The 22591-nt window shown below is 40.2% G+C and overlaps 1 protein-coding gene across 1 annotated transcript in view; it reads right to left on the reverse strand.

The window, feature by feature from the left end:
* Positions 1 to 417: 417 nt before the first annotated feature.
* The window catches only part of TTN (titin), a 240981-nt gene continuing 218807 nt past the window's right edge, over positions 418 to 22591 (reverse strand). The window contains exons 292-317 of the mRNA XM_075093587.1: positions 22220 to 22516; positions 21356 to 21643; positions 20965 to 21264; positions 18820 to 20886; positions 18425 to 18727; positions 18038 to 18343; positions 17653 to 17943; positions 17239 to 17538; positions 16819 to 17124; positions 16265 to 16570; positions 15888 to 16169; positions 14982 to 15575; positions 14593 to 14880; positions 14179 to 14478; positions 13422 to 13724; positions 12833 to 13135; positions 12131 to 12715; positions 11697 to 12002; positions 11308 to 11607; positions 10487 to 11062; positions 10089 to 10394; positions 9404 to 9997; positions 3338 to 9282; positions 3096 to 3249; positions 1819 to 2112; positions 418 to 1694 (exon numbers count right to left, since the gene is read on the reverse strand). Of these exons, the coding sequence (XP_074949688.1) occupies positions 1396 to 1694; positions 1819 to 2112; positions 3096 to 3249; positions 3338 to 9282; positions 9404 to 9997; positions 10089 to 10394; positions 10487 to 11062; positions 11308 to 11607; positions 11697 to 12002; positions 12131 to 12715; positions 12833 to 13135; positions 13422 to 13724; positions 14179 to 14478; positions 14593 to 14880; positions 14982 to 15575; positions 15888 to 16169; positions 16265 to 16570; positions 16819 to 17124; positions 17239 to 17538; positions 17653 to 17943; positions 18038 to 18343; positions 18425 to 18727; positions 18820 to 20886; positions 20965 to 21264; positions 21356 to 21643; positions 22220 to 22516 (16193 nt within the window). The 3' untranslated portion in view covers positions 418 to 1395. The remainder of the gene's footprint in view (positions 1695 to 1818; positions 2113 to 3095; positions 3250 to 3337; positions 9283 to 9403; positions 9998 to 10088; positions 10395 to 10486; positions 11063 to 11307; positions 11608 to 11696; positions 12003 to 12130; positions 12716 to 12832; positions 13136 to 13421; positions 13725 to 14178; positions 14479 to 14592; positions 14881 to 14981; positions 15576 to 15887; positions 16170 to 16264; positions 16571 to 16818; positions 17125 to 17238; positions 17539 to 17652; positions 17944 to 18037; positions 18344 to 18424; positions 18728 to 18819; positions 20887 to 20964; positions 21265 to 21355; positions 21644 to 22219; positions 22517 to 22591) is intronic.

Raw genomic sequence — 22591 nt, forward strand, 5'->3', positions numbered from 1 at the left:
CTGGAGGCAGTTTTTTAACCACTTCCAGCCAGAGACCAGTTATGAAGAAGAGAGATTAGCAGTTTATCAATATAGGATGTAGTGGCAGGCCTGGAAACTCACTTAACAGAGGGATAAGAAAAACAGCCTAATGCTGAGGCATGTGCTAGAATTTATCCTTTGTCAGTGAAGAACCTATGAAGAAAACTTAAAATAAAAGTTCGGGGTTTTTTTGTTGGTTGGTTTGGGTTTTTTTGCTGACTTTCTGGTGGCCAGGCTGTTTCTGATAGATGGCTGAGTTTTCACCAGTTGGCTACCCGGTTTACACTGGAGAATTGTATTTCTACCTAGACTTCTCTTTCAGCAGCTCTTTTTCTGTAATGTAGTACAGGAACTGTAAAAACAGAGCATAATGAATAAATAACAAGGAGTCACAGATTTTATGGTGCAGAAAGCATGCTTTATTTCAACTGAACAATTCTATCTCAAGGAGGTTCAACAGCTAACAAGATTTACTACTACCTAAGGAGAACTAAAGCAAATTGAAGTGCAGGGCGGTATTTGATGTTGTATCAACAGCTTGTTTTCAAACTGTGGTTCGTTGCTTAGTTGCCCGGAAGCGACTACTGGGTGTCTAATACTACCACACAAACTCAATCACTGCACCCTACGAACCTCCGAGAGGGTGCTGCTGCTGCACTTGAGTACCTAAATAGCTTCGTTGATTAAGGGGATGGCCAGGTGATGTTACTTTTTAAAAGCTATTCAGGCAGTCAATATGTCAGAAACAGCACGCAGACAGTGGGTGAACAAAGTGCTGGCCGCTGGCACTTTGTCCAAAAATTGTCAGTCAGGTATGGAAATTATGACATAATCAGATCTAACGTAAAACATTAAAGCAATGCTTACAGGAGGGTAATTGCAAGCATCACCAATGCCTTACATTTCTGATTCAACATAAATATTCGTGCATGTATGAAATACTATGCACAGTAACATCTCTTAGGTGTAGGTAATCTTCAACAGGGAGCCTCTCTACCTGTTGAGGCATTCTTAGACATCAACAATGAGTTGAGGCGCAAAAATTAGTTATATGTTGAGCAGGGTAGTCGTTTGCTAGGAAACTTTCTCCTACCAACTGTTAGTTCCAAAAGTTACGTTTCAAAATGTCATAAAACAAATGGTACAAAACTTCATAACCGTTAACTTCGGCTATATACAGTATGTACATGTCGGTGAAAAAAGTGTTTAAAATTCTTAGGTCAATAATGACTATAAGTCATAATGTATAGGTCTGGACTTTGTCTCATTCAGGTAGGTACAAAAATATTTTTTTTATATTTACAGATCAGATATTTCAGTCCATATATGAATCACTTGTAAAAAGACAAGTGTAAATAATACAGATCAAGCTCTCTAAATTGATCGAATATTAATATTCACAGTGGCAGAATCGGTACCGAATTCATTTCCTAAATTCAGGGTATAAAGTCCACCGTCATTCTTCTGGACATCCATGATGATCAGGGTGGTTAGATCTTCACTGGTTTCAATGTGGAATCTGCCTTGCTGGTCCTGACTAGTAATTTTTCTCCCTCTGCAGTACCATGTTATTTCAGGAGTGGGTTCACCCGAAAAGGCACAAGATAGTGTGAGAACTTTTCCTTCGTCAATGCTGATATCAGATGGGAGAGCTTCAATTTTGGGTGGCACTCCTTTACAAAACAGGAGAAGAAACACCAAGTTAGTCAGTTCCCACTAAGCCATGCAGCAGGTTTACTCTGAGGACTACTTCAGGATATTTGAAGCACTAACTCTACCAGTAATTGTATTGCTCACCTCTCAGACCTGATTTAAGCATTTTACTAGTTGAACTCTCCAGTTGAGCCATACTAGATTTCCCCATAATACTGCTGGAGCTCATCTCTACAAAGGATTCTTTCATGGAAGACATGCTTTTGGCAGACATGCTTGCAAATTTCATTTCAGTCATGCTGCTACTGCTGAAACTGCTGAATGAAGCCTCTTGTTTAGAAGAAGCCATTTGAAAGGACTGAGAAGAAAAACTTTCGTGCATGCTTGCGTCGCCACTTGTCTTCAATACTACCTCTTTTGGAGGTTCTTCAATTAGAGCTGGGGAGCATCACAAACATAGAAGGAAAAACCAATAATGTCACATTAACAAAGTCATGCAGTCCTGTGTGGTTAATTTTACAGAAATGAAGAGACAGCGCAGTTTGCTGTCAGTGGAAAACTGCAGTGGAGTGTAAGATTGTTTACAATTATTTGATTCAAGATGTCCAAATCACAAACTAATTTATAAATGAAACAACTAGGAAATGGAACTGTTACTAGTATGTATGAGCTTGAAGGAAAAACATACTTAAGAAGAAACAGGTCATCACACAGTATTTCCTGTTAGAACCATTACTGGCATTAGACACTGAGAAATTGTATGTGTGGTTGGTTCATGTTTGTAGAAACTGTGAAACATTTTCAAGTTCTTACAAGCATGGTGTGGGAAAGTCTGTATTTCACTGCATTTTTCTGTAGCTATAAAAGGCAACAGAAAAGTTCAATCACTGTAGCTTTCCTTTAAACCCAAGCACAGTCATACGAGCAAATCATAGCAACCTTAAACCCAAGCACAGTCATACAAGCAAATCATAGCAACCCCTTGATGCTAGGAACTGGGATATGGTACAGCCAATAAAATACTAAACCCAGTTCAGTTATGGCTAGGTTACCAAAGATTTCTTTTTAACTGTAGAATTACTTTGTTCTATTGGAACAGATTCTGTTAGTAAATGAGGAAAGAGTAATTGCCAGCACCAAGGTCTTAACACAGTTGTCCTAGAAGGATTGCTCATAGCCTGCTGCTAACGTGCATCTGTTGATGTAATAGAGCATCTGTGTGCTCTTCTATAGATGTTACAAAGATTTCTAGTGCTGTTTAAGTTCTGCATATATAATACACAAAAGAAATAGGAACTTGTTAGAATACCTAAATCAACATTACCAGTGACTTTTATCATAAGTCGTTTTAGTAGATGTACCACAGCAAAAAGTTGAAAGTTGTGATTAGTCTGAACACAAAACCTGGAGAACAAACTTACGGAGTACAGTCAAAGACGCTGTAGCAGAGCACTGCCCATGGTAATTTTTTGCTTTGACTGTGTATTTTCCGGTGTCACTCACTGCTGTGTTTCGAATCTCAAGAGAATATATGTTTTTAGAGCGTGTTACTCTGATATGCGATGAAACAGCAATCTGAGGAAGGGGGGAAAAATTGTTTTGTTAAGATCAGTTTTATGAATAATTCAAATTTTCCAAATAAATACATTACATAAATACTTACGGGTTGGTTATTCTTAAACCACTCAATTTCAGGAGAAGGATCCCCAGAAACTTCACAGGTGAACAATACATCTTGTCCTTCATTGACATTTTGAGACTTAGGCTGCATGATAAATGCTGGTTCGCTGGAGCGCTCTTTCGAAAAGGTCAGAACATACTGGCATTTAATAATGCCTTCATCAGTTTTACCTTCACAGGTGAGTATGCCTTCATCTTTATTACAAGCCTTTTTGATAGTGAGTGTGTGATCACTTCCAGAAACACCATATCTGTAATCATCTGAATTTCTCAGCTCCACTCCATTCAGCACCCATTTTACTTCAGAGGTACCAGGAATGTTGGCTTTGAGTGTCACTTTCTGCCCTTCAGACACTGTCATTTTAGTTGAAGCTTTGATTTCTGCTTTTAATTGTTTGATGTCTTCAGTAACAATTGACTTTTTAATGACTTCTTGAACTGCTGCTTTTTCTTCAGTTGCAGCTGCTGATTTCTTCTGGGTAGAAACTGTAAGCACCTCATCTTCTTTCTGAACTGATTTATGAGTTTCAGATGCACCTTTTACCTGGGAATGGATATTTTTAAATACTTGGCCAGTAAACTGGAAATTAGTTTTTGAAACACCTCCTTCCCCAATAATTTCACAGGTGTATTCTCCTTTATCAGATTCCTTGAGCTCATGGATTTTGAGCTCATAGGTGCCATCTGCTGCATAGTGAAACTTGAAATGATGGTCTTCTTTCAGTTTTTTGCCATCCTTATACCAAGCCACTTCCCTGACACTTAAAACAGTGCTTTCAACTGCACAGGATAACTTCACCTTATCTCCAAGAGTTTCTGCTTTCAGATGCTGTTTTATCTTTGGTGGAGAAGCGGTTGGTAATTGTACTTTCTCTGCTGGTACTGTTTTGTCTTCAGGTGGTGACTTTGCTTTTGGGGGGCCACTGATGTGTTCTGGAGATTTCACTCGTTTAGGAGACTTAACTGGCTCTGGAGACTTCACATGAGGCTCAGGAGATTTGACTGTTGGAGGTGATGTAATTGTTTTTTCGGGAATTTTTGTTCTTTGAATGGTCAAAGTAAAATGTGCTTCTTGTCTTCCTTCAGAGTTCTCCACCACAACAGTGTAACTTCCTTCATCTGACATTTGGACTGAAGAAATTTCAAAGGTAGACTTGTACTGTGTTCGTGTTACTTGGAAACGCCTCGAAGAAACAATGGGTTGACCTGCACGGAACCATGTTATTGTTGGTGCTGGTTCACCATCAACGTCACAGGAAAATCTTGCACTCTCCCCTTCAGAAACTGTGATTGACCGTGGTTTTGTAAGGATCGTTGCTGGTAGAGTGCTTTTAAATGCCCTGTGTACAGTCCTTTCTTCCAATGATTTTTCTTCAGCTGCAGCAGTTTTTTCTTCAGAAGAAGCATAATGTTCATATGACAAAAGTGATTCTCTTGTTGCTGACATTTCTGATTTGACCTCTCTTACTGACGAACTTGCTTCTGTAGCAGATGCTTTCTTAAATGAGGAGACTGCATATGCCTCTGTTTTTGTCAAGTCAGGTAAAATTGACCTTGGTACTACTTCGTCTCTCCTCTGGGAAGAGTATGTAGTGTAATCTCCTCCAGTAACATCAAGTGTTGCATAATCAGAGCATTCCCCTTTGTAGTTTGTGCATACAGCCCGGTATGTCCCACTGTCATCAATATGGCAGTCGAGAATCTCCAGAGTTAATACACCACTGGTATTTGTAAAATGTATCTTACTGCTCTCCTGGAGCTCAATACCGTTATGGTACCACTTCACTTCAGCAGTGGGTTTTGACTGAACATTTAGAATGAACCTGGTATTATGGCCACACGGTACCCGGTGTGAGCGCATTCTCAGGGTGATACGAGGAGCATGGTCAAGGGTGAAAGGCTGCTGAGTCAGAACTTCGTATTTCCTTTCCATAGTTTTCTGAGTTTTCAAAGCAGATTTCATGGACTCATATCTAGAAAATATATCAAATCTTGCCATTCTCTCAAACCGAGAGAGTGATCTTTCACTAGAAACTGGGCTAGGTGAGCGTGGTCGAGTTCTCTCTGGTGTTGGGGATCTTCTCTCACTTTCTTCAGGAGGCCGTGAGCGGGGTCGAATTAATTCAGATACAGGACGCATCAACTCAATGTAAGTTGGAGAAAGAGATCGTCGTCTTCTCAGTAGTCTAGAGGGAGGTGAAAATTCCCTGTGAACGTGTTGCACCATTTCTATTTCTTCTTCTTCTTCTGATGTGATCTCAGTTATTTCTCTTTCCCTCCTTCTCCTGAGTCTACTCTTTTCCTCCTCTGCCATATATTCGAGCTCACTCCTGTATTCAGAGAGTCGCTGAGCAATGCCAACAGGACGGAGCAATTCTTCATCCTCTCTTTCATCCATTATCCTTTGCTTTTGTTTAGGTGGTCTGTAGGCAGCCCTGTCATGGCGTTGACGAAGCTCTGCATAGCTTGCACTGGTCTCAGCTTTAGTTGGGATGTGATAGCTTGAATACCTCAGTTCCCTTTTTCTTTCTTCCTCTGAACTGACCTGTGCTCCTGCAGTAGAATACCGAAGGGCAGACAGTTCAAAACGTGGGGGGCTTCTACTTGGTGGGGAAGCAGAAAAGCCTAACTCCAGCTCTTCTTCAAGGCGCAGTCTTTCCTCTTCGGTTCTCTTCATGGCTAAATAGTCATCAATAGGCAGGAGCAATTCCTCATCAGACAAGTCACCAAGGGATCGCCTTCTTGGTCTGTAATAATATTCATAGTCTGGAGATGGGATACGCCGACGTGCTGGTCTCACAATTTCAAGATCATCTTGTGTTAGCTTTGGTATGCGCCATTTGGGCTTATACTGATCAGAAATGCGTGGCAGTGGCATCACATAGAATTGCTCCCACCTGGAAAGACGTATGCGTTTCTGGCGCTTCTGAACAGTTCTCTCAAGTTTTCCTGGCATTTCATACTGGTCTCGCAGCTTCTTGTACCACTTCATGTCTGACAGAGGCACAAAGTATTTAATGCTCTGATCTTCCTCAAGAGAGGTGCGCACATGTTTGCGAGGCTCTGGGACCTCGTATGGCATACGAAGTCTTCTTTCTTCCTTCTTTTCTTCTTTCTTAATTTCATATTCACCTTTGACGGTCTTAGTGCTAACAGCTGGTTTATATAAGATAGCAGCTTCTCTGAGAGCCTCTTGTGCAGTTTGTGTCAGTGGAACAGCTTCAACCCCAGAAAGGATTTCTGCCATTCGTAAGGTCTTGTCAATTTGCTTCTGTACATGTTTCTCCCGCTCTTCTTCAGTCTTGTACTCACGCTTGACATATTTCAAGCGTTCAACTTTTAGATAAGCCTGACAGCTTGTAGATCCAGCACTGTTTGTAGCAGTAACTCTGTAATAACCACTGTCTTCTGGTAAAGTATCTCTGATATGCAAAGCATAATAATCTAAACCTTCATGAATTATATCAAAGTTAGGACCAAAGGATAGAGGTTGACCATCTTTCTCCCATTTCAGTGTTGGTTTTGGTACACCAGATACCCTGATCTCAAAACTGACATTTTGGCCTTCTTGACATTCAGCGTTTGCCAGCAGTCTTTTAAACATTGGCCTTAGTGTGGCATCTGCTGGAGGTGGATGTGGAATCACAGTCAGCTTAGCTTTGCAGCTGTCTTCACCATATTTATTGCGTGCCACAATACTGTATTCAGCATCATCCTCTTCAGTGACATTGTTGATGACAAGTTGATAAAGACCCTTGTCTGATTCAAAAGTATACTTCTTGTCATCATCACCAGGTTTGATTTTCTGGCCTGATTTGAACCATGTTAAGCGAGGTTCTGGGTGAACTGTTATAGTTACTCCGAACCTGACATTTTCTCCAACGTATGCAGTGCGGTTATACAAAGGAAGAGTAAATTCTGGTGGACGCTCTAATAGTCTCATAGTATCAACCCGTCGTTTCACTTTCCTAACAGTTCTGCATCTGTAGTACTCAGAAATTTCTCTCACACCTTTAACAAAAAGTTCTGCATAAGAGCTGTCTTCACCATAGTCATTTACTACCTTACATCTGTAGGTACCATCATCAGCTTTAGAAACGTCTTTGACATACATGGTTGCCACACCTTCTTCGTATTTGATTTCATATTTCTCATTGCTTTCTAATTGCCTCATACCAAAGTACCATGTGACTTGTGTGGACTGATCGTAGTTTTCAATCCTACATACATATTTTGCATGCCCTCCTTCTTCTGCAACAGTATGCTTTATCTGTCCAGCAATGGGACCAATGTCTATTGGTGCAACTTTAACTTTAGCCACCGTTACACCTTTCTGAGACCTAATCGCGCCTCCGCAGGAAATGCGGGCTACTGACACAACTGTATTCCACTCTCTCTTTACTAGAGTTTGGTAGTAACGCCTGTGCCTCAAGGTCTTGATGACTTTAGTTCTGGTCTTTTCGGTCTGCTGTTTTAGCCAGACATGGTTAAGCGCTTCAGCAGCTGTCATCCGAGCTTTTCTGTCTTTTACTAGTAGGCGATCAATGAAGTCCATGGCCTCAATGCTTATGTCTTTGAACGCTTCATCATCAAAGTTGTACTCAGCATTTAGAATATTTTCAATAACTTGTTGGTTTGTTTCAGCAACAAAAGGGTTAATGCCACTGAGAAGTATATATGTTAGAGCACCCACTGACCACATGTCAGTAGCTGTGCTGACCAAATCATGATGATGTACTTCAGGTGCATAATATTCAGGAGAAGTGAACTGGAGTCTAAAGCTGTCTCCAGGCTTCAGTTGCCTGGCTTGACCAAATTCAACAATTTTAACTACAGAGCTTCTCCTTGTGAAGTAAATAATATTGTCTGGTTTAATATCAAAATGTCCGATGCTGTGGCGATGTAAAAATTCTAGTGCATCGCAGACCTGGCGTACATAACTTACTATTTCTCTTTCATTCAGTTCAAATGAAGCTGTGCTGATTCTTTCAAAGATGTCAACTCCAGAAATGAATTCAAAGATCATAACCAATTCTTCTAGGCTCTCAAATGATTCATGAAGATACAGGATGTTTCGGTGCCTGGCAATGTTTAGAATGGAAATTTCTTTCTTTACCAAAACTTGGTCAGCACCCTTTACTTTGACAAACTTGGCCAGGTAAGTCTTTTTTGAAACTGCCTCAACACAGCGGTGTGCAATGCCAAACTGCCCACGTCCAAGCTCTTCTGCAATCATATATTTGTCATAGAGTTCCTTTGTAGAATAGTGAGCTGCTTTAACTGTGGTGACTTCTCTGGTCTCATCAACTTCTTCATCATAGTTCATTACTCTGGTCTTATCTTCCTTTGTTATAATTGGATCAGTAGGTTCAGAAGGCTGGCTTTGGCCAAACTTGTTTTCTGCAATCACACGGAACTGGTAAGTGGTCTTGCCAAATAGGTTCACCACTGTGTATCGTGTTTCACGAGCTTGGGCAACACGAATCCATCGCTCTGCTGTTGTAGCACGTTTCTCAATAATGTAGTTTATGATTCTGCTTCCGCCGTCAGTAGCTGGTTCATTCCAGGTTAAGTTGACTGAATCCCTTGAAATGTCAGTTACCTTCAGACCTCTTGGTGGATCAGGCACATCAGCCACATCTAATTCAACTGTTTTTTGATCAATTCCAAATCTGTTTTTGGCACAAACAATGTAAAACCCTGCATCTTTTGTGTCAACACCATTTGGGAAGACAAGAGATGTGAATGATCGTGTAACAATGACTTGGTAGTGTCCATTCGTATCGATGAGGTCTTGTCCCTTCTGCCATGTGATCACGGGGTGAGGCTTGCCACTGAATGGAATCTTGATGCTCACTACTTCCCCTCGGAGGGCATGAACAGCTCCCATGCCTTCCAGATTCTTGGGCAAGTGAATCTTTGCAGGAACTGGAATAGAGAGAGGAAGGAAAAAAAACACATGACCAAACGTACATGAGAAGAGCATGAATAGTCTAAATATTCAAAGCTTAAAAATAATTTGTCTTAGGAATCAAGACCCTTCATTCACCTTCAACATCCAAGGAGGCGGTGCCAGACACAGATCCTCCTTGGTTGGTAGCTCTAACTTGATATACTGTGGCATCATCATCTGTTACGTTTGTGATGACCAGCTGGTGATATCCACCCTTGAATTCCTGTATCTTGATCTTTTCACCATCTGGCAAGATTTCTTTGCCCTGTCTGTACCACTTGACAATTGGTTTAGGATGACCAGTGACTTTGCAGACAAATGTGGCATTAGCTTGAAATTTCACATTCAGATTCCTTAGTTCTTCCTTGAAATGTGGAGCTTGAATCGGTACATCAGACTTTGGAATGACTGGTTGTGATACCTCACTCCACTCACTTTCACCACCAAGATTTTCACATTTTACACGGAACTCATATTCAAGACCTTCAACAAGATCTTTCACAGAATAGACTGTTTCACGAATTTCATCTGTTGTTACAGAAATCCACTTGTTTTGTTTTTTCTCACGCTTCTCAAGATAATAAGTTCTAATCTTTGCACCGCCATCACTTGCAGGTGGCTTCCATGAGACAACACAAGAATCCTTTGTGACAGCACTTGCTACTGGCTGACCAGGTTGTCCTGGTTTTTCTGTAAAGAGCAAAAAGAGTCAAAAACTGAAGTGAGCTTGCCTTAGTAACTACAGGGACATACAGAAATTGCTATTTTGGCATCCACTTACCAAATGGAGGCTTCATAACAACAACTGATGAAACCTCCAGTGCTTCACTTATGCCATATGTATTCTGAGCAGAAACACGGAAATAATAGCCTGCATTTTCAGTTAGATTAACAATTCTACAGGTTGTGCCTGAAATGCTTGAAGATACGAGTTGCCATTCTGCTCCTTCCTTGGCTTCACGTTTCTCTATGACATAATTGGTTATCATAGCACCTCCATCATCCTCTGGTGGTTTCCAGCTTATCACCACAGAATTCTTCAGTATAGACTCTATAACAATTGGCCCTACCGGTTTATCTGGCTTATCTGTAAAAGAAAAAGCACAATATTTACAGTTCTTTTACCGGCAAATATTTGAGAAAATATTCCACAAAAATACTGAAAATAAAATTAATTACCTTGTATTTCCACGTTAAGTACAGTGTCAACAGTTCCAAATATGTTACTGAGTTGCACTTTGTACTTCCCAGCATGAGACTTGTGCTGGACATTCTTAATAGCAAGATGAGTATAATGCTCTGTGTTCTCAATAGTAACCGTTTCTGATCCTCTCAAAGGTTTGTTGCCATGGAACCAAGTTATTGCTGGTACTGGTCGGCCAATATACACAACGTGAAGGCGGAGGGTGCCACCTGCACCTGCATAGTATTTCTCTTTCAATGGGAAGCCAGGATGGAACTGAGGAGGAGCCTGCAATAGTAGTTTGCCACTAGTTTCGATTTCTCCGACATCATTGGTAGCCATACAAGTGTAGAGACCTTCATCCTCCTGTTCATCTGTTATTACTGTCAGTGTATGGTTGCGTCCATCAGATGACATTTTGTATTTTCGGCTTTGCACCAGTTCTTTGCCGAAGCGGTACCATTTAATATCAGGCAAAGGTCTCCCAACAATCTGGCATGTCAGCTGAGCTGCTTCACCCAGTTTGGTTGTAACATCCTGCATTTCTTTTCTTATGGCAGGTGCTTCTCCAGCTATGACAAAGAAAATTTAAAAAAAATTACGTTTACTATGAAATTGTCCTCTATTACTATATTACTGGTAATTAATTTTCATTTATACTTGTGCCTCTTATACTTGAAAGATTGTGCTTTAGGACAGCCATGTTGGCAAATAACATGTAAACCAAATAGGCAGCATGTTAAGTGCAGCACTGTGGTTTATGACGCAGCAAATCACAACAATATCACAGCAAGTATGACAATATATTTTTGCTTACATGTTAATTTAGTTTTCACTGCCATTGCAGTCCTTCGAGGCCTGCTGAGGCCAGTCTGATTTTCTGCAAAAACGCGGAACTCATATTCTGTAGCCTCTAGTAAACCTCCTACTGTAAACTGCCTATCCTTGATGCGTTCTTTATTGCATTTTTTCCAGGTGCTTTCTCCAGACTGGCGATATTCAACCCAATAGCCAAGGATCTCTTTGCCACCATCGCTTTCAGGTCGCTCCCATTCTAATGTGATGCTGTCCTTAAATATAGAAGTGATCTCAATTTCTCCAGGTTGGCTTGGTTTGTCTGAAAATGAAAAGATACAGAAAATAAATTCCTCTGTAATGTCACTAAGTTGCTCTTCAGAAGATCTGTTAGTGCAAACATTTTCTTACCAAATGGATCCTTGCATACAACTGGTTCAGAAGCAGGACTTGCTTCACTTTCACCAATGTCATTTTGAGCAATGATACGGAATTGATATTCAGCATCTGGAACAAGTCCAGTGACGGTGTACATTGTAGTGGTAATCTGTGTCTTATTATGCCGCACCCATTTTTCTGTAGATGTCTCTTTACGTTCAATGTAGTAGCCAGTTACACGAGAACCACCATCATCTTTAGGCCTGGACCAGGACAAGTTGACAGAACTCTTTGTAACATCAAGCACTTCAGGTGGGTTGTTTGGAGGCTCTGGAGGATCTGTTAATAATTATAATAACAGAAATAATAGAAATAATAGTGATGTAGCATTAAAACATTTGCATATACTATTGCACTTTTAAAACCATAATCTAGTTATCAAAAAGAAAATCTAAAAGGGGACTTACTTAGAGGTGTCTTTGGCACTGCTGGTTCTTCAGATTTGAGAGATTTGCTAACACCAAAATAGTTTTCAGCAGAAACACGGAAGTGATATTCCACATTCTCTTTGAGCCCTTTCACCACTAGTGATGTCCCCTTCACTCTAGAGTCAACAGTGTACCAGGCAGTCTTTGGTACTTCTCGTCTCTCAACAATATAACCTAGGATATCTGCACCACCATCATCTGTAGGAGGTCTCCAGCTTACTCTGACAGAACGAGCTTGTATATCATCATACTCAAGTGGCCCTTCTGGTGGATTTGGAATGCCAATCACTCTGACTTTAATATATACAGCTTTTTTGCCACACTTGTTTTCAAGTGCCAAATCATAGGTGCCTGAATCTTCTCTTTCTGCATCTTTGATCACAAGTTCTGTGTGAGTATCAGAAGTCGCAATCATGGCCCTCTTGCTGATGTCGTGTCCTTCTTTCGTCCATTTGCATATTGGGATGGGCTTACCCTTAATGGGTATTGTAAGCCTTATAACTCCACCTTGTCTCACCATGAGACCTTCCTGGTATTTTTCATCAAGTTCATAGTCAGGATATTCTGTAAACAAAATTAACATGTCATGCTATGTCTGTTTTACAGATAATGTCATACCTGCTTAGGCAAGTACTTTTTTAGGACAACTTTCAATGAGAGTTAAGACTTGAAGTGTCTTACCAAGCATTTCTGTTATTTTAACTGTTCCTGGCACTTCAGCAGGTTCTCCTGGCCCACCTGCATTACAGGCTAGCACACGGAATCTGTACTCTGCTCCCTGTGGGAGATGTGTCAAGGTGTATTCACGAATCTTGGTTGGTGTAGTATTGCATTTGGTCCATTCAACTTGATCAACCTTCTGCATCTCAATTAAGTAGCCAGTGACTTTAGAACCACCTTCATCTTCTGGTGGACTCCAAGCCAGGGAGACAGATGTTCTTGTGGTATCAGTGACTCTTGGATTCTGAGGTTTACCTGGAGGAGCTGGAAGAGATGATCAGATGAGGGGGTGGGTAGGGTCTTTTTTATGAATATTGAAAAGATGTAACAAATGCTAATTAGCACCATATGATCTGTATTAAGTCTGTAGGATTTACACAGGAAAGCTTAGAATGAAAGGTTTTCAATAATATTTTCTTGGTTTTCTCCAGTCAGAATCTCATTTGTTAATATCCCCAGATAAATTTCCAAATTAAAAAAAGCAAGTAAATTTTACTAATATCATTCCCTTCTGCCGTAATGTGCTTAGTCTATGTAGGAAATTACTTACCAATTGGATCTCTGGCGACAGCAGACTTGGAAGGACGGCTGGGTTTCCCAGTGCCTCTGGCATTGATTGCTGTGACTCGGTGTTCATATTCTAATCCTTCAACCAACCCAGTGGAACGGTAACGAGTCATAGTGACTGGAACTTTATTTACACGGATCCATCTATCTGCTCTAACTTCTTTGCGTTCCACAATATAACCAGTAATCTGTGAGTCACCATCATCTTCTGGAGGATACCATGTTAATGTCATGCCATCTCGAGAGATATCAAACACTTCTGGAGTGCCAGGAGGACCAGGGATACCTGTAAAAACATAACACAGAATTAGTTAAGAAAGCATCAAATGATTCTACACATTAGTAATATGCAACATATTGTGAATGACAATGTAATATCAATGTCCTAGCAAACTCTTTCTATTAGCAAATATCAAAGTACTTTACAAGCTAGGCCAGTGAAATATTCCTGTTTTTGTAATGGGGTAAAGGAATTTGTAAGACTAATGGTAGACCTGAGCAGAAAATCCAAGTTTACCGTCCAGGTTCTGTGCAGTGCATCTATTATACCTATATAGTTTAGGCATGGCATTTTTTCTCTGGAAATATAACAAGACTACTGTGTGTCATAATGTAACGATTTATCTGGTGACAGGAAGTAGTAACACCTAGAAAAGTCTTATCTATGTGTGGAAATATAAACCTATTTAAATTTATATTTTATTTCTAAAGGTAGAGAGTAAGCAAAAATTCAGACTTACGGAATCTGCTCTTGCATTCTATAATTTCAGACTGCAGGTAAGATCCAATTCCAAAGCGGTTTGTAGCAGCCACACGGAACACGTATTCTGCACCTTCAACAAGTCTGGTGAACTTAAACATTGTCCTGGTTACTGACTCTGAAACTGGCAGCCATCCAGGACGATGAGCATCGCGCTGTTCTACCACATAGCCACTAAGGGTAGCTCCACCATCCAGCTCAGGTGGCTCCCAGGAGATGGTTACATAATTTGAATCAACTTCTTCAATTCGGATAGGTCCAACAGGTGGTCCAGGTTTGTCTAGAAAAAAAAGAAAATTAAAAGAAAAAAAAATGGAGAAAAGGAATCATATTGCTGATGTAACAAAGTTCAGATGGAGAAAGATCATGGATGATTATTTTCATAAACCCTTACCAAGAATTATAACCTTTATTGTATCAGTAACTGTTCCAGTTGTGTTCTTCAGTTCAAGCGTATACTCTCCAGTGTCATGTATGGTGGTCTCACGCACAGTTAATTTAGCCATTTTGGCAACAGTCTCCATTTTGATGCGTTCTGATTCTTTTAGTTTAGAACCAGCAAAAAACCAAGATGCAGCTGGAGGTGGTCGTCCTTCAATTGGAATTGCTAACTCAATGGGCTTGCCGGCAGGTACATGAATTGTCTTCTGAGGTATTCCAGCAAAGTCAATTGTTGGTAGAACTAAGAAAAGCACATCATTGATATTTTAAATATCCATTTTATAAATATCTCATTCATTTGATGTAAGGTTCACCTTGATATTTTTAACAGTAGATACCTACCCTTTTGGTCTTGTACTGTCACTGCTGTGACAATCTCTCGTGGTTCTGACACTCCCTTCTGATTCTGTGCTCGGACCCTGAACAAGTACTGTTCACCTTCATTGAGAGAGATAATTGTGTGCTCATAGACAGTATGCTTTAGTGTCACTACCTTCAACCATCTTTCTGTTCCAGCTTTGCTGGCCTCAATAACATAGCCAGTCAATCTGCTGCCACCATCATGTGGTGGTTTCTCCCATGCAAGAGTAACAGTTGATTTAGTGGTGTCAATCACTTCGAGTTTTTGTGGTACCATGGGGACATCAGATACTAGTACTGCATCAGATGTTTCACAAGCTTCACCAATGCCGTAAATATTTTCTGGTAGAACTCTGAAATAATACAAAGCTCCTTCTAGAAGTCCAGTAACTCTATAAAATGTCTTGCTGCATTTGGTAGTAACAGTCTTGTAAGCTCTCATGGAAGCTTCACGTTTCTCAATTATATAATTGTTGACTGGGGCTCCACCATCAATGGTTGGAATATCCCAAGTAAGTGTCACAGAATCTTTTGATACTTCCTTAATTTTCACTGCAGCTGATGGACCAGGTGTATCTAACACAAAAAAAAAAAAAAAAAGAAAAAAAAAAAAGAAAAAAATATTATTTTTTACGTTCTGTATTCTTTCCTTTTAGAGTAATTGACTGATTTTGCGTAAAAAAACCCCAACACTGGCTTTTGATTTATAAACTAGCACAGCTTTAGAAACTATGTATTTCCCTTGGATTAGATTGTTTCTCTGACTTTCCAAACATTCTCATGTTATTTAAACTGCAAACTTCCTTTGGAAATGAATGACTTCCTTATTCCTGAGCAATGTGCGCTATGAGTGACGTAATGCCCATGTACAATTGTAGCAGTACTTACCATACACTTTTACAGAAATAGTAGCAGATTTTTTTCCTGATTGATTTTCAGCCTCAATGACGTATTTTCCAGCATCATACCGATTAACTTTATCCACAATAAGCAGAGTGTAGCTGTCTGTAGTATCAATAATAGCTCGACTTACAAGGTCAACACCCTGTTTGCTCCACGTGATTACGGGAGCAGGTCTGCCAGATACAGAGACCATTAGGCGCAGGGAACCACCAGCTCTGACTGTAACTGTCTTCTTCAGATCATCAGCAAGCTCAAGCTCAGGTATTTCTGGTGAAGGGTGTAAGAAACATGGAATTAATTAATCTTTTAGTAGTTTTAAAGGAAAATATAATTATTCCTTAAAATATACATTAAGTCTTTACCTATTCTTTCCACAGGTTCTATTTCTGCTGATGATTCACTATATTCACTCATACCATTCACATTTGTAGCAGCAACTCTGAATTGGTATTTCTGGGTTGTTTTAAGACCAGTCACGGTGAACTCAGCATTCCTCAGAGTGGCAGTTGTATGGGGTCGATACCACTGTTCAGTACCTTCTTCTTTCATTTCAAGAACATACCCTAAGATGTCAGCACCACCGTCATATGTGGGCTTTGACCATGCTAAACTTATGCTGTGCTTAGTAGTATCCACAACTCTTGGAGCTGAAGGTGGTGCGGGAGTATCTTTGAAAAGAAGAGAATGCATTTCAGATTGGTGCAGGAAACATTTTACAGTTAAAAACAATTCCTAAACAGTGAATGCCAGGAAATGAATTTAAAATGAACTATAACTGCTTTTAAGTTTATTCTAATACTAGCTAGTTCCGTGAGATCATATGTGGTTTTGGGTATCTTAGTTGAAGTGACAATGTGGGTTTATGCTCTATTATTATAAGTAAATATTAAACTATGTTTTCAGTGTGGTAACTTACATGATGGTTCTTTACATAACATGTATTGTGAAGCTTCACTAGGCTCACTGTTCCCAGCAGCATTCACTGCAGTGACACGGAACTGGTACTGGCAGCCTTCCATGAGACCAGTGACTTTCAATCTGGTATCATAAACAGTGTAATCTCTGTTCACTCGTGTCCAGCGCAGACTTTTCCTTTCACGTTTGTCCACAAGATAGTCCTGAATCTCACTGCCACCATCTGATTCTGGTTTCGTCCACTGAATAATGATATGTTCCTTGCCGACACTCACTTCTTCAGGAGCACCAGGCTGTGTGGGGATAGCTGTTTTTTTTTTAAAAAAAGAAGGTGAACAAAAAAATTATTATTTAACAAATTGTTTATCTATGAGAAATATCCCACAAATTCTGATGTAGAATAGAAGGCAGTAATACTTACTGAAAGCATTCCTGGCAATCACAGGTTCTGTTTCAAGCGGAACACCTGGTCCATATTTGTTGACAGCTCTCACACGGAAGATGTATTCATTATTTTTAATAAGTTTTGTTACCACACATGATAAAGTCTGACATTCAGCCTCAACAATAACCCAGTGAAGTCTGCTGGTTTCACGCCTTTCTATGATATAGTGTGTGATTGGTGCACCTCCATCTTCCTGAGGAATATTCCATGCCAGAGTACATTTCTCTTCTGTTACTCTGCTAACAGTGATTCTACCTGCACATGGACCTGGTGAGTCTGGGTAGAGATGAAAATAAGTATTGTTACTAGCAGCTAAGGAAAAGCATCTTAATTAAAAGAATGTGGGTTCTTTAGTATACTAAGTATGGCTATTAGTTATGTGATACCTACCAAGCACTTTGACAAGAACAGAAATTTGTTTCATCCCACTGGCATTTTTAACTGTTAGAGTATATTTTCCACTATCATTTCTGTCACAGAACTTGATAATTGCAATGGCTCGTTTGCTGGTGTATTGCAGAGATATCTTTTCACATAGATCCAATTCTCTGTCACCTTTGGACCAGAAAACTTTTGGTTCTGGTTTCCCACCAATGGCTGCATCAAGAACAAGATCCGATCCAGCCCTAATGGTCACAACTTCTCCCTGCAGTCTGGCATCGAGTTCAGCCTTTGGTGGTGCTGGCATAAGGAAAAAGAGATTAAAACCAAATTACATGATAGTACTAAAAATAGTACATTATGATTTTAATTGTTCCAAGTGAACATTTCTTACAATATTCATCTTTGCAAATGACAGCACCGGTTGATTCAGATCCTTTGCTAATCACACCAGCAGCATTCTTTGCTAGTACACGGAATTCATATGCTTCATCTTCACTAAGAGCTGATACAGTAAAAAAGTTTTCTGAGACAATGGTGTAATTGCATTTCAGCCAGCGTCCATCACCAGATTCGTTATATGGTTTGCGCTCTATAATATATCCAATAATTTTGCTTCCACCATCATAAAGGGGTGCTGACCAGCTCAGCGACACTGTAGATCTGGTGACATCTGTTACTTCTGGTCTTCCTGGTGGATCTGGAGGAATAAAACAGAAAAATGAGAAATTCAATTCTATTTTAGCTTAAATAACAACATAACTCTAAAAGTAATACTTACCAACTGGATTTTGAGCCACTACAGGTCTGGAAGCTTCACTAGCTTTGCTAACACCTGCAGCATTTAAAGCATAGGTTCTGAATTGATATTCTAGTCCTTCCACCAATCCCATGACTTTGTAATTGCATTCACAGCATGGCACTTTGTTTTCCTTCACCCAAAGGATGGTGTTGCGCTCCTTCTTTTCAACCCAATATCCAATGACTTTGCTGCCACCATCATGATAGGGTTCCTCCCAGCGGATGGCCATGGCAGTTGCAGACACAGAAATGACTTCTGGCCTTGTAGGTGGGCTTGGTGGGACTAAACACAAAAAAGATGGGGAGGAAAATGTTAGTTATTAGAAATGCCTCAGCCAGAGGAAAAGAACAAATTTTGAAATGTGTTTCACTTACCGAATGGATGCTCAGCAACTATTGTTTTTGATTCAAGGGGTTTGCTGACACCAAATCTGTTTTCTGAGCTTACTCGGAAACTGTACTCCTGGTATTTTGTGAGATGAGTGACTTTGATCTGTGTACGTTTTACACTGGAATTTACTAGCTGCCATGCTGTTGTGCCAGATTCACGTTTCTCTACAATGTAGTTTGTAATGTCACTGCCACCGTCATCTTCAGGTTCTTTCCAGGTCAACACACAGGATTCAGCAGAGACAGATGATATTTCAATTGGGCCTGTGACAGGGCCTGGCCTTCCTATGACTACCACTGTGACAGTAAATGTTTTCACACCAGCAGTGTTTTCAAGTGTGAGGTAGTATTTACCAGAGTCACCTCTCATACTGTCCTTTACAGTCAGCGTGGTTCTGTCTTTTGTTGTCTTGATGGTCACTCTCTCAGTTTCCTTCAGCCTCATCTCCTCAAGCTTCCATGTCACTTTTGGAGCTGGGCGCCCACTGATTGGTATATCGATAGTAAATGTGCTTCCAGCCTTGCATGTTATGAGCTGTCTGCTTATTTCACTGAGATCTGCTGTTGGTTCAATCTGTGGCTCCTTAATAATAACAGAAGAGAAAGCTTCTCTCGGCTCACTGTAGCCAGCGTCATTCTTTGCCTTGACCCGGAACTCATATTCAGTGTTCTCCACAAGGCCTTCAACAGTGAAAGTAAGTTGTTTGGTTTGTCCAGCTTCAATCCAGGAGTCAGATCCTTTTTGTTTCATTTCAAGAAGGTATCCAGTAACACGGCTACCACCATCATGGTCAGGTTTAAGCCAAGCTAAAACTACAGAAGATTTTGTTGTATCAACAATATCTAGTCTCTTAGGTGGAGCAGGTTCTTCTGTGGCTACAACGGGTTCTGTTAATTCACAGGGTTCACCTACACCATATTCATTTTCTGCTGACACTCGGTAGTAATATGGTACACCTTCTGCCAGATCAGTGACCTTAAAGATTTGTCGAGTGCATTTTGAGCTCACCACTTGCCAGCTACGACGGCTTGCTTCCCGTTTTTCCACAATGTAGTGATGAATACGTGAACCTCCATCCAGAACGGGAGCATCCCACATTAAAGTAATAGATCCTCGAGTCACATCTTTAAATGTAATAGGACCTGGTGGACCAGGTGTGTCTAAAACCTTGACAGTAAATGTGATAGATTTACTTCCACTGTTGTTTTCCACAGTGAAGACATACTTGCCGGAATCATTTCTATTGCATTCCTCCACAGTCAATGTGCTGAATGAATCAGTTGTTTGAATGTCAGCACGCAAGCTAAGATTAGCATCTGCTTTGGACCACACAGCAGTAGGAACAGGTCTTCCAGAGAAGGCAATAAATAGCCGAATGCTTGCACCTGCTCTTACGATATGAGTCTGCTTGAAGTTTGCATCGATATCTATTTCAGGTGCAGACAGCCTGTCCACAGTTTGGACTGAAGCAGCAACTTCACAACTTTCTCCTTTGCCAGCACCATTGACAGCACTAACTCTGAATTTATAGTGTTCTCCTGCCTCCAAATCAACAACAGTATATTTTGTAGCAATAACAGTCTCTGCATTTACTTTCTGCCATGCTTCAAGATCATCTTTGCACATCTCAATGATGTACCCAATTATTTCCATTCCTCCATCAAAAACTGGCTTGGTCCACTCTAAGCTTACACTAGTCTTTGATGTATCTGTCACCTTTACAACATTAGGAGCACTTGGTGGGCTGACTGGTTCTCTACACTTAATCAGCTTTGAAACGTCACTTGGAGGTCCAACTCCTGCAGCGTTTTCAGCCATGACATGAAATTCATACTCATTGCCTTCAATAAGGCCAGTTACTCTGTATCTGTTCTCAGTAATGGGCCTTTTACTGGATACTTTAACCCAGCGCATGCTCTTCTTTTCTCTCCTTTCTAGAATATACTCATTTATCTCGCTTCCGCCATCTGATTGTGGTCTTGCCCATGTGAGTGTGATACTGTCTCCTGTTACATTCGTAGGCTCTGGAGTTCCTGGTGCATCAGGGAGAGCTAAAAAAAGAAAAAAGTCATTAGAAAACCAAGATGGTAACTCCACAGTTCTTTCTATAGAATGAGGTGGAAACTTACTATAAGGTATTTGTGCAGTAACTGGATCAGACTCCAATGGTCTGCCAACTCCAAATTTGTTCACTGCAGAGACACGGAACTGGTACTCATTGCCCTTAATTAGTTTAAGTGCAGTGTAGGTACAAGCTTCACATTTATCTTCAACTAATGCCCAAGCAATCCTGCTGGTTTCGCGTTTTTCAATTATGTAGTGGGAAATAGAAGCACAACCATCATTAGCTGGAGGCTCCCACCATAAAGTGACTTTTTCTCCGGTAATGTTTGTGAATCGTATTGGTCCACCAACTTTTCCTGGTGTGTCTGCAATTTTAAAGGTTGAGAATTATGAATGCTGGCACTTAGAATAACTTACTACTTTTAAAAAGCATGCTGAAAGTGTTTGGCGCAGTACCTTGTACTCTGAAGGTAATATCTTCTTGTTTAGTGCCTGATGCATTTTTGGCTTCTACTGTATATATTCCACGATGATCCCGGGAGGCATCTCTAATGAAGATTGTACTATATCCAATAGCTGTAGTTATTTCTATATTCATTGTTTTCTCAATCTCCTTACCATCCTTAAACCATGTCACTTTAGGTACTGGACGTCCTTTGATTAGAGCTTTAAGTTTAATGCTCTCTCCAGCTTTAACAGTAAGGCCTTCAAAGTGCTCAGGGCCAAATTCAATTGTTGGAGCAACTGAAAAAGGAAAATATAATTCAATTCCCATATAGCTAAGTATTTTTTCCTGATACTCTTTTTAATGTACTATTTATAAAAGATTGTTATATATAGAATTCTTTCACTTAGAAAATGTCATTCTCTAAAAATTATATGAACTATAGCTATTGTATGAACTATAAACTTATTTTTCCTGTAAGCATACAATGCATCATATTAAGAATAGGTGAAAGACACCATTAATATATGCTGTTACCGTGTGCCAAGCTACCTGAGGCACATTTTCATTTCTAAATTACTCAGTGCATCAGAATATTACAGTTTATGATTTCTTTCCGACTTTGCATTTGCCACTTATCCAACACAAATGTAGAGTGCCATGCCTTTCAGCAACTGATCACATATGTCTGCCAGATTTGGATCTTTAATTTAGACCCTACCACCTTGGAGTACAAACAGAAATGTTCTGAGTTGACTGGAAGGACCTCAGTCACATGTTCTTCCCCCCTTGGCCTCCCATTTCCAATCAGTACAGCCAGAAGATCTAGCTGGCTTCAGTACCTAAATAAAAGCATATTAAGAAATAATTCTTACTGTTTTCGTCTCTGGTCATGATATAGCCTGAAGACTGTGAAGGCGGGCTGATTGTACCAACAGCATTTCTTGCAAGCACTCTGAATTCATATCGATCACCTGAACTGAGTCCTGTAACTGTATATTGACATTCACTGACATCAGTAAAGTTACATCTGAGCCAACGGTCTTCACTTCCTTGTCGTTTCTCAATGCTGTAGGCCACAATCTTACTGCCTCCATCACGCAGTGGGGGGGTCCATTTAAGGGTGACTGTTTCCCTGGTGACATCAATGTGATCAGGAGTACCAGGCGGGTCTGAAAGGAAAATAATTACAATTTATTTTTATTACTGCTCACCATAGTCTACAAGACTAGAATTTTCTTGACTGA

The sequence above is a fragment of the Phalacrocorax aristotelis genome, chromosome 5, assembly GCF_949628215.1.
Source record: "Phalacrocorax aristotelis chromosome 5, bGulAri2.1, whole genome shotgun sequence".
Lineage (NCBI taxonomy): Eukaryota > Metazoa > Chordata > Aves > Suliformes > Phalacrocoracidae > Phalacrocorax > Phalacrocorax aristotelis.